At 32.1% G+C, this 16,376-nt stretch overlaps 1 protein-coding gene and 1 long non-coding RNA gene across 2 annotated transcripts; both read right to left on the bottom strand.

The window, feature by feature from the left end:
- Positions 1–520: 520 nt before the first annotated feature.
- LOC115968646 (metalloendoproteinase 2-MMP-like) lies at positions 521–1,465 on the bottom strand. Its single transcript, XM_031088093.1, has one exon. The coding sequence runs from the start codon at positions 1,463–1,465 to the stop codon at positions 557–559; it is 909 nt and encodes a 302-aa protein (XP_030943953.1). The 3' UTR covers positions 521–556.
- A 5,707-nt stretch (positions 1,466–7,172) lies between these two features.
- On the bottom strand, positions 7,173–15,004 carry LOC115976265. Its single transcript, XR_004088270.1, has 3 exons — positions 14,777–15,004; positions 13,527–13,591; positions 7,173–7,684 (listed from the first exon to the last, which is right to left on the bottom strand). It is a non-coding gene; the product is annotated as an uncharacterized LOC115976265 (long non-coding RNA).
- Positions 15,005–16,376: the final 1,372 nt, after the last annotated feature.

Genomic DNA, 16,376 nt, shown 5'->3' on the forward strand with positions numbered 1-16,376 from the left:
TTTAATTCATATTAGGTTTGACATGCCACATAACTGATATTGCAGTAATAATGTGTGGAAAAATAAATGAGACAACAATATATAGCAAGTGCTTGTTTGGGAAAGTTAACTTTTACTGTATATAATTTTTGTGCAAAATTATAAAACTTTTTTTCTTTAGGTAATAACTTAATTTTTTCCAACTTAATTAATTTTTAAGTCTAATAAATCAATGAAAAATAACACAACAGTTAGTTTTTGTTAAGGCATAGGGCGATTGCTACATTTCCTATTATTTGTATTTTGCATTTATTATATTTTTTATTGTAGCATTCCAGCTTTTCTCTAATATAATCATAGTAGAAGAGTTTAATAATCAAAAAAGTTGCAACTTAAGAAGACCAAATAATCTTGAAATGGTTGTAAGCAATAATAAATATTGTGGCAAAAGAAGTGAATTATAGTGACATATAACTTGTACATAAATTCTTTATTCTTTTCATCCTTTCATTGCGAATTCATTATGCTAGCCACCCATAATACTTGACTCTACCCTCCGAACCGGATGATATTGTTATTAGCTAGGATCTGAGTATAAAGTAAGTAAACCGTCCATATCATCTGAGCTCAAACCCCTCTTGGTTTTTCCTACTCTAATTGCAGGATACATAATGGATAGTTCAAACGCACTATGACCAAGTCCAAGAAGGTGCCCTATCTCATGAAGTGAAACGGCCTTCAGGTCTGTCTGATATGGAAGTAGGTCAAGACTGTTACTCCAAATCTCATCTGCATCATAATGCAACCTACCATTTGTTGGAGGAAACGCATGAGCAAAATCGCCACCAAGCCCATCAAAAGGTAGACCGTCCCCGTGATCAACGCGGTGGAATCCTAAAACAAGGTCGGCATCTTCAACTTGATCTGTGAATTCAAATCTGAAATCAGAGAATCTCGCCCACTCTCCGAAAGCATATGTGCAGGCTTCTTTTATGTCGACCAACTCTACATTAGGCGGAGCACTGGATTGAAACGCGTATTTGAGGTTACGCTTATAAAATGGCCATCTTGGATTACCAGGAAAAAATTCAAACTGTGGTTGTGTTAGACTACCATTGATAATGTCAGGAACTCCACAACGCGGAATTGACATCTGTTTGATGGTGTCGGTGTCAAGCTTTCCAGTAACCTTCAAATGAAAATATGTCTGATATGTTTTGATGGCGACCTCCAAGGCCTCATCAAACTCATCATCTTCAAAGTTGTTGGAATCTTTGTAGTTTAAGTATCCAAACATGTTGAGATAGTGCTTGACTTCACGTAAGCCTTCCACCCTCTGGCCCTTTTGGGATTCCTCTAGATCTTTCAAGGAATTGGAAAATTTTGGGATCCGACTGGCGTTTGTAAGACTACCAGATTGAATTACAAGAAGTTGAATTGAGAAAAGAAGGAAAGATTTTGAAAGATAAAGTAGATTCTTAGCCATTTTAAGTTGTGTAGGTCTTTATTTGTGATGGAAAAAGTATAATGTAGTTTGTATTTATAAACTCCCTCTTTCCCTCGATGATTACAAATATTGGATAGAGCATTCAAGGGGTTGATGCTTTTTGCATTTAGGGTACGTTTGGTACATTAAATGTGGATTACAACAGAAATGGTAATCTTTATTACTGGGAATAGAATGTATTATAATAGAATAACTAAATCTATTAATTAGTTTGGTTGTGAGTTTCTAACATTAGAATAAAACTTATGATCTATTTTAGGAAATATCTCATTCATACAATTATATTTCTTAGAAAATAATATATTTTAAATTTTAGAGAGATGAGTTATTTTTTTTAATGATTTTTTATTTCCATAATTGTTAGGTGGATATTGAAAATTTATTTATTTGGAAATATATTAATGTTAGAAATTATTACATCTATTAAGGAATAGTTATTATAACCATTTTAGAGATGAATAGTTATTTCTCAATTTAAATAATAGTTATTCATAAAGAATTATTAATCCCTGTAATAAAAATATAACCAAACTATAAAATAACTAAACCATAGAAATAACTGTTACATTACAATGCCTATTACAGTCTACCAAACGTGCTCTTATAGTAGTATGCAAGGAGTTAATGCATTTTACATTTATACTAAACTGAGGAAAGGGATTGATTTTCAATATTGTGTAAACCTTATTAGAGGGATGATCTTTGGCCCAAAAAGAAAGAAAGAAACATTGGATGAAAAGACACGCTTTATCATATGTAATCATATATTTACCATGTATAAATAATCCACTCAATTACCACCGCGCACCCTTGGTGCGGTGGTCACTCCACAAGTATAAATGCTTGTGAGGTGTGAAGGGGCAAAAGCCGGAGTTCAAGTCTCCAAGAAGGAGTTTTACATACATATACACTTAGATTAGGCTAGAGTAGAAATTCTATCTTGTATAACAAAATAAATACATAAATAATCCATACAATTTTCTTGAATTTGGCATTTTTCTTTTTTAGAATCAAAACCTTATGTCTTCTCAAAAAAAAAAAAAAAAAAAAGAAAAAAAGAAAGAAAGAACGAAAGAATCAACACCTTACATTATTCAATGATAGGATAACATTTAATTTTCAACTTATATGTCTTAGCTTTTTTGAAGGGGATGATAATAGAAACCCTTAAGGCATTTGTTAATAGCCTACTTTAGGAAAACTTTATTACCATTTTTATGATAAATAAATATATATAAAAATTATTTTTTTATTTTTCTTATAATAAATTTCTAAAAATATTTCATAAATCAATGTCCTTATAGCATTTGTTAACTTTTTCCTATTTGAAGATTGTCTAGTTTCATTCAATGCTAGTTTTGCACAAAACATGACTCATATAGTACATGTTTAATAGGTTATCAATGTACTCTTGATTAAGTATTCGAGGATTTGGCCGGGTTACCTTGACATTTGACCTGTTGTTTCAACTATGGTAGAACCAGGATTTCAATTATACTATGTTTGGAATGAGGGAAATGAATTGAATGAAATGAATCATTTGGGAATATTTTTTCAATTTCCTTGTTTGGGGGGTTTAAGTAGGAGAAAATTAAATTGGTAAGTGGGAACCCTCATTCTTGTCTTTTTCCCTTATGATGAATTAGAAGTAATGATTTTTTTTTACTAAAACTCTCTAAATACCCCTAAACAATGAGTCTTGTATTTTAAAATAGGGATATAATACTATAATATTGTTATAAAATGATTTCATTCAATCCTTTTATGTTACTCTTGAATAATGTTACTTACATTCTATTCATTTCTATTCCTTTATCTTAAAACATCCAAACAAGATTATTTTATTACATTTTTTTTTCCCACTTCATTCTATTACTTAAATACATTTCATTTTATTCCTTTAAGTTCCTTTATGACTTGCTCATTCCATTTCATACTAATCCTTTATGAACTTCCAAACAAAGTGTATTAGGGTGACCAAAGTATGAACCAATTTTTTTCATAAATATCCAAGCCAACATCTATTTAGTATTAAAAAAAGAAAAGAAAAAGAAAAAACATAAAATAATTAATGAGATATAGACAGATTTAATCAAACAAAGTAGATAATGTAATAAGTAGATAAAAAAAAAAAAAAAAACAATTAACTGATTAAAGAATTCAACAAAAAGAACAAATAAGTATTAAGTTTCAAAACAAAACTAAGGAATAATTCATTTGGTGTCATATATTAGGTTGATCAATTAAATTCAAATACATGATTACATTGATCAATGAAACACAAAAATTGTTATATTTTTCAAGGAAAATTAAATTATTGTAAATAGATCTTTTGAAACACAAAAATAGTTTCTTTTCAAGGAAAATTACATTGATCAATGAAACACAAAAATAGTTTCTTTGGTGTTAAATTAATGTCGTGATTTATTATTAAAACTAGACCCGTTGCAATAATGACAAATAATAAAAAATGGGCACATGTCATGATCATAATGGATTTAGTGCACTAGAACAATAGACCCAATTCAAGTCCCTCATAGAATTAGCAACATTGTATTGACAAAGCTCATCAAACTAACCTCCAATGAGGGGTAGCCAACTTGCTTCCAGCCCAATCGACACTTATCATCATTCTCTTCAGTTTTTTTGTCGCCTCCTTACCAAATTTAAAACAAAACGAAAACAAAAATCATGAGTGCTATTTTCTTCAATCAAATCCCATATGGGAATTACATATTTAAGCATAAAATAATCTTTTACATTTTTTATTACATATAATTAAATTTGCTTTTATCTTTTATATTTTTATTATGAATATTTTTTATTACTAATTTGAGCATAAAAATATTTTTTATATTTTTTATATCATGTGTTCCTAAATTTGTTTTCACCTTTTGATGGTTTTGTGCCAAATTAACTGAACCTGAAAAAAAAAAATGTCATATTACAAATCAATGGTTAATTTTATATAAAATTTATGAAAATAGCAATATAAATTCATTTAATATATACAAATAATTGGTGCACCATCTATGGATAATTAATATATGAAATTCAATGCATTTAGTATTTACCCAACTAATTGATATATATTAATTGGATTCAAGTTACACCTGGTGTTACTCTAAACAATATTACACCACTCAATATTTTCTAATTAGATGTGAATTTTGACAAATCCATTGTTAGATTACATTATCTTCATTAGCTTGTAACCTCATGCATATGCATAGATACACTTAAAGATATATAATATAATTCTTATATATATATATATATATATAATTTAAATATTATTGATAGTCATTTTTATATTTTGTTAACTCTTTAAAATTTTTTGTAAGAATATTATTAGGTATAAAATGTAAATTGTCCAATTTTTTATTATTATTATTGTGAAGCATTTTTTTTTTTTTTTTACGATTCACTTATTCTAAACTCTTTGGTTTTTGTACTTAATAACTCATTTGGATAAATATTTATGAAGTTGTCCCACATTTGATTTTAAAATTAATAAATAAAACTCTTTAAAAATAAATAATTTAGGACACATGGCGTAAAATTGGAACTCTAATTTGAAATAATAATTTGAGTTTCTTTCAGTTTCACCTATTATATATATATATATATATATATATATATATAGATAGATAGATTACAAGGCAGTTTCATCACGCATTATCTTGTTCTCGTTTATTATGGTAACTCATTAACTCTTGATTTTTTTTTTTAAATATTCTTTTTTAATGATGAAACTTGAATAATTCGTAGAACTAAACAAAAAATAAAATACAAAAGAAGGGAATCAATGTCTTCTCTTTCCAATTGACAAGACAACTCCTCAATAAATAATAAATAAAAACAATTCACTGGACAAAATAAATTATGTAAAAAACAATTAGAAGTTTTTACTTTTGTTATCCCAAAGGAAATTTTGTGGTTATACTTTTACTTTGAGTAAAAAAAAAAAAAAATCATAATGGTGGCAGCACAAAGTTTCAACCCTTTTTTTTTTTTTTAATAATTCAATAGTTACAACGGAGATTAGGAATTTAAACTTTGAATATCATAAACACACCAAAAAGTGTCTACCAATTAAGTTGCAAAGCTCTTAGCATTTATCTATAATAAAATAAAGATTCAAGAGGTAGAGAGAAATTAAAGACGAAAACTAAAGTAAACAAATTGCTCAAAGAGCAAGAGATGTCGACAATCTGTAGTATCCCCAGTGACAGAGTCAGACTTTGAATTTAGGGGGGGCAAGTTTAATGTATGCTTATCAAATTTGATCACGTTCATTAACATCGCTATGTCATATTTGCAAATGCAATGCAAGATCACACTACAATAAATTGATATCAATTTCATTGTTGGTGATTTTTCAAATTTTCATTTTAGGATTTTAAAATATTAGGACATCAACACTAGAGGTTAGTAACACTAAATCATCATTATTAGCTTATGAATTATTCATATTTTTTCTTTGAATAATGCTAGAGACACCGAAATCCACAACATCCCTCCATGAAATTAGTCCCAAACAAAAAAATGAAGATGCCCCACATAACTGAACAAATTTAATGTAATAATTTATTGACACAATAAAGTAACAACAATATTAGTATTAATAATTCATTGCAAAACATGAAATACACAACTTTTCTATTGTGCTAAGACCACAAAAGTCAAACAAACCACCAATTTCAAATTTTTTTTTTCTCTTATTAGTCTCCACTACAGCACTATCTAGTAATCTAGGATCCTCTAATGATAGCCACACATTAACTGATATTTCTCAATATTCAAGTGCAAAGGTGTTAGGTGTGGCCTCTAATATTTAGACCAATAAAGAAAAGAATATATATAAATATATATATATATATATATATATATTTTTGTTTTTGTTTTTGGTCCAAATATTAGAGGCCACACCTAACACCTTTGCACTTGAATATTGAGAAATATCAGTTACTAACACACTACCCAAAAAAAAAAAGGTATTATTGCGGCAAGCCAAAACCGCCACAAAAGCCCAAAAAAGCGCCATGAAAGGTACATTTGACCTTTAGTGGCAGTTGCTATAGCGGCAATTCTTCCTGCCACTGTTGCGGTGCTGCTATAGTCTATTACAGCAGTAACAAATAGCACCGCAATAGATCTGCCATTTAACGGCAGTTTTGGTCTATTGCGGTAGGCTGAAAACTGCCGCCATATGAGGCTACGATTCGAGTCAAGTGTTTTAGTGGCGGGATATGCGCACCGCTATAGGTGACAACCTTTAGCTGCGGGCAATAAGCGTAGCTATAGGGCTTATTAAACAACAGACCGTATGCACCTTTTAGCGGCGGATATGCTCGTTGCTAATGTGTGAAGCTTTAGTGGCAGGCTATAAACACCGCTATAGGTCTTCAATTATATCATAATTTTAGTCCTTCAGCGGCGGTTTTTGCCCGCCGCTATAGGTTTTTTTTTTTTTTCCTCCTAGGTTCTAAAACCACATATCTATTACAAATAACCTGTAATAATTTTAGCTCCACTAAGACAAAACCACAAATGTAACTAGATAACACCACAAATGTCTCCAAACTAACATTATATTAATATAGAAATATATTATCAAATACATAACATTGTCTATAACCATCATCAAAGTTCCAAGTTAATACCACAATCAAAGTTCCAAATATTTAAATAAATCCTTCAACATTTCCAAAAAATGCTGTTGTTCAAATGTAGTTCTTTGTACACAAAAAGCCATCAAAAAATTATAGCAACTTCAATATTGTAGCACCATCATTAGTAATTGTCATGTCTCCAATATCATCAACGAGCATCTGAAGCCATCAACCAGAAAGCAAATTAAAATTATACCCTTTAGCAAAACTACATAGTCCAAATAAAAGCTTAGTAATGAAAAGGGAAAAGAAGCATACAGCTTGAACATGTTGGCTCAACAACCAAAAAATATTATAACAGCAATAATGCTAATCTTAATGGCAATAACAAGAATGATGATTTTTTTGGGGGGATAAGTACAATGATGATGATCATGTTGGTGATAATAATGAAGTAGAAAGTAGCTATTATGCAACAAAATAATACTTGACTATGATAATGAATAGAATTTGCACCAATCACAAGAACACCACCAATAGGTTATGGGACCGCAAGTAGCTTGTATGCATCATGAGGGAGATTCTAACAAGAAGAAAAGAAAAGAAAAGGAAAATGAGCATTTAAACATAAGAATATTTTCCAAATACCAATTGCTAAAAACGCAGGAATCAAGATAGTGATACTTAGTCATATTTTCACCCTTGGTCAAATGCAACAAATTCATGTTATATTTCATGGCCATTGGCTATATAGAAAAAACAAAATAAAAAATTACCAACAAAAATAGCTGGTAAGAGCAATAATGACAGTGAGTCCTATAGTGAACTTCAATTCTCTTGCCATTGAGAGAGAGAGAGAGAGAGGAATATTTCCACTAATATATATTTTTCAAGATGAATTTGTTGATTATTTGAAAAGCTCTAGTATGACAAAGTGGGCACTGTGCTATTCCACTAATAAGTATAGGAAAGAAGATTTATGTTCTAGTTGACTGAAGAAGATAAGGTCCTTCTCAACCAAAAAAAAGATAAGGTCCTTCGTGACAACAATGACAAAAATAAGAAAAAACCCTATCTTATAAGCAATCATTTTTCCAAAATTGATTTACGCAAACACACAAAATCAATACTAGACTAATTTTAAACAATTAGTTCAATCTTCACACAACCAAATCTCAAATAATTGTATTAAAACATAATGAATTCTTTAAGAAAAAACACACAAACATTAACAAATAATTTTAAGGAGAAGAGACTAACCAGAGAGAGGTTTTGAAACTCTAATCATTAATGCAAAATATATTGAGTGATAACAAAAGTATTAACTACACTCATCATCACTAGAGTCATCATCATTGGACTCATCATCATTATACTCATAAACATCATCGCTAAGCTCTTCATCATCGATAAAGTCTTGTTCAAGCAATTCATCTTCACTAATCAACAGTGTATCATAAATGGTTCCTTTTTCATTAACTCGAGCCCAAGCATGGCTATCATTTGCATCATCAGTAGTTATATTATAAGGGACATTCTCAAAATAAGTACCCATTTCATCATCATCATCATCTCCATGTGAAGAATTAATACCAACATCAAACACCTCCCTAGGTTTTGTTTTGACCACCATCGCCAAATCTTTATGTCTCACATCTTCCACGTAAAACACTTGTAAAGCTCAAGATGCTAATACATAAGGCTCGTCAATCAATCGATCTCCCATGTGTATCAATCGTAAAAAAATGACAAGGGGAAATCCAAACTCATTTTTTTTGCATCCTTTCCCACTAATAACGTCAACCCATTGACATTTGAATAGTACATCTCAATACTTGTCAGAGTAGTTCAACTCAATAATATTGATTAGTACACCATAATAAGTAGCACCACCTTCAGTAACAACACAAACTCCACTGTTTTGAGTTTTCCTAGTTGCCTCAGAGTCTTTGGTGTGAAACTTTAAATCATTTACAGCATAACACTAGAATTGTTTTGCTTCATTATCTGTATATTGAGCAAGCCATATGACTTTATCAAAGTATTTCTTTTTCTTAGATGCATCCATTGACATCATCTATTATAGACAATGATGTTTATTATATGTATGCTATCTAAAGTGTTACAACCAAGTTTTGTATCTAGACATTGACATCACCTATTATAGACAATAAAATCTTATATAAATGCTTTATTTACTTAGTTCCTAAACCAGCTACAGAATTTCTCTATGTGCTGCTTTTAAATAATATCATCGGTTACATAAAAAGGGAAATTAGCCTTGATCTCCGTTATGTGTTCACTATGTAGACAAACATGTTAGTGTTAAGTTAGAATATTGTACTTGAATGCCGTGAAAAGTTACGCAATGACATATTACTTACTCGAAAAATGGGGTGATTTCTTCACAATTGAATAGCACATAATGATATGCTTGGATCCCTGAATTTGAATCTAATGTAATGCTCACCACTGCACCCATGGATTTCTCGACATTCCTTAAAGGTCGATTGAATGCAGTTTCAACAGATTTAAAATAGCATGAGCAAAATGCTAAGTATTCCTCTACTATATACCCTTCTACAATGGAGCCTTCTGGATAAGTTTTATTATGCACGTTTGACTTAAGTCTTGACAAGTACCTATTGTAAAACCCAAGATCAACAACGGGAAATTGATAAGTTAAACAAAACCAAATAGACCAAGTTACTATATATGTTACCTCTCTATGGGATACATCCAACGATAATGAACTGGGCTAGCAACTTTGGCTTCGCTAGCCAAATGCATGACTAGATGTACCATTACTGTAAAGAAAAAGGGAGAGAATATCCTTTCCAACTCACACAATGTCACTACAATTCTCTTCTCAAAAGCCCCAAGTTCCTCCACATTTAGTACTTTGGAACATATCTCCCTAAAGAAACAAGATAAGTCAATTAAATGCTTACTCATTTTAGGGGGCAAAGATTCACATATTGCTATCGGAAAAAGTTGCTGCATTAAGATGTGATTATCATGGCTCTTCATCCCACTAATCTTGCATTATTTGAGTTTAACACAACGTGAGATATTTGGAGAATATCCATCGGCACTCTTACATCCTTCAAAACTTGTAGAAAACCATCTTTTTCACTAGCATTCATATGGTAGCAGGCATGTGGCATGCGTGTATGATCATTCCCAACCTTTTCCAAGTGAAGTTTACTTCTTATACCTATATCCTTTAAGTCTTGACGTGCCTTCAAGTTATCCTTTGTCTTGCCATCCAAGTTCAACAATGTGCTGATTATATTATCAACTACATTCTTTTCAATATGCATCACGTCAAGATTGTGACGCAACACATGGTGCTCCAAATAAGACAAGGTGAAAAATATACTTTTATTCTTCCACACAGTTAAGGCTTCCTCCCTTCTTTTTCTTTTATTAGGCAAATTAACTGTTTTCTTGCCAAACACATGATCGGCTACAACATCCGTTTGTAACATGATTTCCCCTCTGGATACTATAATAGGAGCTGATCTCGTATCAACATGCCCATTAAATGAATTTTTTTGCTTACGGAATTTATAATCACTATCCAAGAATCGCCTATATCCAATGTAACTAAATTTCCTTCCATATCTTAACTAACGAGATTGACTATCATAGTTACAAGGAGGACATGCAAAAGCACCTTTGGTACTCCAACCCGAGATATCACCATATGTAGGAAAATCATTTATGGTCCACAATAATACAGCATGAATTTGGAATAATTTTTTGGAAGACACATCAAACGTTTCTACTCCAACATTCCATAACTCCTTCAGTTCTTCTATTAGGGGTTGTAAGTACACGTCTATATCGTTCCTAGGCGAGGTTGGACCGAGAATCAATAATGATAGCATAAAAGAAGTATATCAATGGGGGGAGATTGTATGGGATCAAAATGACAGGTCATGTACTATGAGTACTACTTATATTCCCATACGGGTTTAATCAATCGGCTGCTAATCCAAGCCTCACATTATGAGGCTCAGATGAAAACTCTATGTACTTAGAGTCAAATGATTTCTAAGTTTCAGAATCAGCAGGATGCCTCATTAACCAGTCATTGACATGACCATTGGCATGCCACTTCATATGATTTCTTGTTTCAGGAGACATGAATAGTCGTTGCAATCTTGGCTTTAAGGGGAACTACCTTAGGATCTTTGCAGCTTTCTTCTTTATTTTTTTGGAGGAAGCATTAGTACTTTGTTGACCTTTAGACTCATTACTTTCCCATCTTGAAAGGTTATAGTTTGGACAAGCTTTAAAGATGGCATTCTCCTTCCAATATAAAATACAATCTTTAGGACAAGCATGAATCTTCTCATAACTCAAGCCCAAATCCTTAATAATCTTCTTAGCCTCATAACAATCTTTCGGCAACTTAGCATTTGAAGGAAGAAAATCAAGCAAAAATTGCAACAACATGGTAAATGATTTGTTGGTCCAACCATTAAGACACTTCATGTGATACAAATGCACAATGGCTGACAATTTGCTAAAATGCTTACAACCCTCATAACAAGGTTGATTAGCATCTTCAAGCAATTTCATAAACTGAAGTGCATCTTCATTAGGACCTTCTGCAGGACCTTCTGTGAGTTGTTGCACAATAGGGACATCTTCCATTGGCCCAGATGCCATATCTTGTATGGGGAACATGTCATGCAATATGTCAGGAAGATTGGCATACTCTATCAGGTTTTCTTGGACATGACTATTAGGAATTTCAGTAGAAGTCTGTGCAGATGATGATTCCCCATTAAAAACCCAAGGGTTATAACCCTTACAAATCCCTTTTGACACTAAGTGAGCCTGTACAACATCTATAGGCCACGAATTTGTATGCACCTATTTTCTACACGGACATGAAATCGTTCTATCCAGGTGTGCATGGTTAGATTCAAAATTCAAAATTGTTGGACTCCATCTAAATATTTTTGTGACCTTCTATTGGTAATTTTCATCCAACTCTTATCCATTGCTATAAAGTGGCTTACAAGAAATACCTATAATGTGATTTCATGAAAGCACAAAGCAAGAGTTAACACACATTTCATTTACAAAATTTCACTTTAATTTAAGAAACAAATCATCTTTAATCATTCACTTTGAGCTATATTCCTAAGAAAACAATGAATTTGAACGCATATAGAAGTTATCAATACATTTTGTAACTATAACATCATTACTAGTAATAGCCTAAAATGAATTAATCAAATAAAAACAACTCAACAAGAATCATCCAATATTACACTCCCAATATCAGCTAAAACCACCTTATTACTCCATGCAAGCCACTTGCTTGCCCTAATTCAACAACCCACCACAAACAGAGAGAGAGAGAGAGAGAGAGAGAGAGAGAGAGAGAGAGAGAGAGAGAGAGAGAGAGAGAGAGAGCCTTAAGTCTTTCACAAACTTCACTTACTTCGAACACATGAAATTAGATGTCAAAAAGTGGACCTAAGAATAAAATATTCAGGTTTAAAACCTCAATCTAAGGTCAAATATTTTGCATGCTTGTTCTATCCAACATTGAATTTGGAAGTAGATAAAAGGAAAAGAGCAATTCAGGAGCATAAATCAAATGTTTGGAAGTGCCATGGTTGTGACACTATTTTTACATGTGGAATAGCAAAAATCAATTCATAAAACAGTTAAGACCATTGTTTACAATCGTGTGATTAAGAAACAATACCTAAGTTTTAGCCATTTGTATTATACCTAGATTCAATTGCCATGGGTCTCTCTCTAGATTAAAGAGTAACAACAACAGCGCAAGAGGAGAAGCATATTATTGCAGCCCTATAATTGTAGTCATTGGGATATATCACATGTTGAGCAAAGGTCTTTTCAACCCAGAAGTAAAAAAGGAGTGTATAAGTAGGATTCTGAGCTTCCCTAACAAAATAAAAAATCATACTTCGATTACTTTGTCTAAGAAAAAAGGAAAATTTCTCAGATTGCCTTATCTTAGCTAGCCAACTATTTGTAGTCCATTACAGTTTGCCATGTATTAAGTTAAATGATGAACTGAGAGATTTAAATAATGCATCAAAAGTATAACACTTGGTTTCTTACCACTCCCCATATTTTCCCGGAGCATCCACTCAAAGTAATAAAATCTTCAGTGCAATTTTCTTTGGTTTCTAGTAGATGTCTCACTCCAAAATAAGTAAGACCATCCATATGATGCAGCTTAGATATATAAGTTCGAACATTGTCATAACTTAACCAAAGGAACAAGTAAGCAGGGATCAAGTTCTCAAGTCGAAATGAGAACTTGATATATATATATATTGGGACTTGGATTTAATTCAAGAAGAATCAATCTCTAATATGGTTAGAACTTACATTTTTTACTTATCAAAAAATAAAAAAGGACTTACATTCTTTCCAATCCCAATTGTAGGGAGGTCAGCCAAAACACCTAGATGGCAAGCCAAGCCAAAACCTATAAAAAAGAAGTTTATGTTTTGAGATTTTTCTTAGGAAAATAGAAGGATAGGTAACAATTGATGACATCACTAGTTGACATGAATCACTCACTATTCACGTACACAAAGAACCATAAATGGAATCTACCTTCAAAATTAAGTGAACTGAACTAACAAATTTCAAACTAGTATAAAATGCTTTATTGAGTTTTGTGTACAATGCTCAAGAAGAAGAATATACTGTAATCAAATTTGTGACAAGCATTAAAACCTGTACATTAAAAAATGAAACCAATGTTACAAGTTTGAACGGTTATCCAATAAACATATGAAAATTTTCAAAATATATACAACAATTAGTAATGTACCAATCAGTTAATACCATCTTATATCACATACTTTCAACCAACGCATAGCACAATTATAGGACTTTTTGTTAATCAATAATGCTATTTTAAAAATTATTCAGTAAAGTAACATTGTTTTAAACTTAAAGTTGCTGCAAAATAGCCTTTTGCTAAACTTGTCCTTTGAAAAGACAAATTCAAGCACCGAACTCGTCTCTCCAAGAGACAAGCTTCACCCACTATGCTGTCATGGACAATGGATTTAAGGCTTCAAAGGAGTAGTAATGATTAACATCAAACGCAGCTATTACCTGTAGTAGCACTAATGTTTGCATACGAAGTCAGGTGTGAACATTAGTTAGCTAAACAAGTTAACTCTTTTTGTAATAAAATCCCCATCTACATCAAAGAACTCATTGATGTCTTAGTTAAAATAAATAAATAAAAAGTCTTGAAGCAAATGTCATAATGTGCTCTCATAAAATAGAAACATAATACATGCCAACAACACAATATATAATAATAAATAACTCACTTCAGTAGCTTACACTATATAAATTAAACATTTCAAACAAAAACCAAAACAGCATAACAAAATAAAAGAGAATTTGTACCGTAACCTCAGGTACCTGGAATGGAAATAAGGGGTTTATTACGACAAGCTTTAGTTTAGGAAGGTTAGGAAGGTTCTACATGGAGCTCTAGAAGAATATTCCTTGCACATAGGCACTCATTAATCAACCAAAAAAAAAAAAAAAAACCTTACAAATCGATCTGATGAAGAAGAAGCACCGAGAATGAAAGCTAAGAAAGATAAAATGCAAAGAATGAAACTAGCATTTGAATGAAAATTACCAGAAATGAGTGGGTTAGTCTCCAGCGAGTGGGTTAGTCTCCAGCGAACCTAATTTCAAAACTGAAAGCTTGGATTAAAACCTTTAGTGGGAGAGAATGCGAGTGCGAAGCCTGGGCCGGGGCCAGAGCCGGACTTGAAGAGAGTGGCGATGGTGAGGACGCGAGGCAACGGCAGTGGCAGAGATGGAGTTGACAGCGGAAGCTTGGCTGAAGTGAGAGTTTGGAGAGAGTGAGAGAGTAAGAAGGAATGTTATTTTGAGAGTGTGAAAACCTAATAAGTGGGAAAGTAAAAAAACAGAGGGAAATTTTGGGGCTGTGAGGGGAAATTTATAGGTCTATTGCGGCGGTCCAACCCGCTGCTATAACTAAGAAAAAGCGTCGCAAAAATGAGTACCTATTGCGACAGTCATCTCAATGTCACTATAACTTACATATTGTGGCGATTTTCTATACCACCGATATAGTATCTACGCAAAATGATATATTTATTGTGGTGTGATTTTGGAGCACCGCTATATTTAAGTTAACGCCGCTAAAACTTATATATTGCAGCGATTCTATGTCCCACTACTGTAGGACGCTACAAAAGACTAGAACCTACTGTGGTGGTCCAATAAAACGTTGCAACAAACCCTATGTACAACGGCGGTCTCAAAAACGCTGCAATATGTGACATATAGCAGCGGTTTTTGCACCCACAGTAGTAGTACAGATTTCTTGTAGTGACAGTACCGCTACTAATTCTATAATTTGTAGCTGCATACAAGCAAAGAGAGAAGCAAGAAGAGTTAAGAGAAGGAGACTGGGTTTCATAAAATAAAAAAAAAGGACAGAGTAGCTAGAGCCTCTTCCTCACAAAACACATCGCAAAGAGAGATATAAGCGAGGGGTGTGGTTTGCTTTTCGGATTTTAAGGTTTTTTCTAAAGGTTTTTCAATTTATTCTTAGGGCATTGGGGCAAAAGGGAAGGTTGGATTTTTTTTTTTTTTTTTTGTTTTATGTTTCATGTGTAATTTGTAAATATTTTGGAAGGGGGCTAAGTATAGACATGGCAAAACAGGTTAAAATTTGTAGACCCAACCAAAAAAATACATGACCCGAACCCGAATTTTTTATCCAAAGCTAGAATGGGTTGACCTATGACTCGACCTAACCCGACCCAACTCGTGATCCGAACCATTTTTTAAAACCATTTTTTGTAAAAAAAATAATAAAATTAAAACAATATTGATTTAACTGTTTGTTGTGAGATTTAAGGAAACAATTGAGATCCTACATGCAAATGAATTGAAAGATGAATGGTTAAAGCATTCTATAGTGAGTAAATATTTTTAGATATTAAATAACAAATGCCAAGATAATATGGTTATTGTAGAATTAAAAACATATATTTAAAATTAGTATAAATTGCAAATTGCACCCCTAAAGTTTGGGAAATATTGGATTTTACACCCTAAAGTTTCAGAATTTGGATTTTACCCCTTGAAGTTTGGGGTGTTTGGATTTTATACCCTAACATTTCAAAACTTGGATTTTACCCCCTAAAGTTTAGAGTTGTTTGAATTTTACACCCCCAAATTCTGAAACTATAAAGTCTAAA

The sequence above is a fragment of the Quercus lobata genome, chromosome 2 (assembly GCF_001633185.2).
Source record: "Quercus lobata isolate SW786 chromosome 2, ValleyOak3.0 Primary Assembly, whole genome shotgun sequence".
Taxonomy (NCBI): domain Eukaryota; kingdom Viridiplantae; phylum Streptophyta; class Magnoliopsida; order Fagales; family Fagaceae; genus Quercus; species Quercus lobata.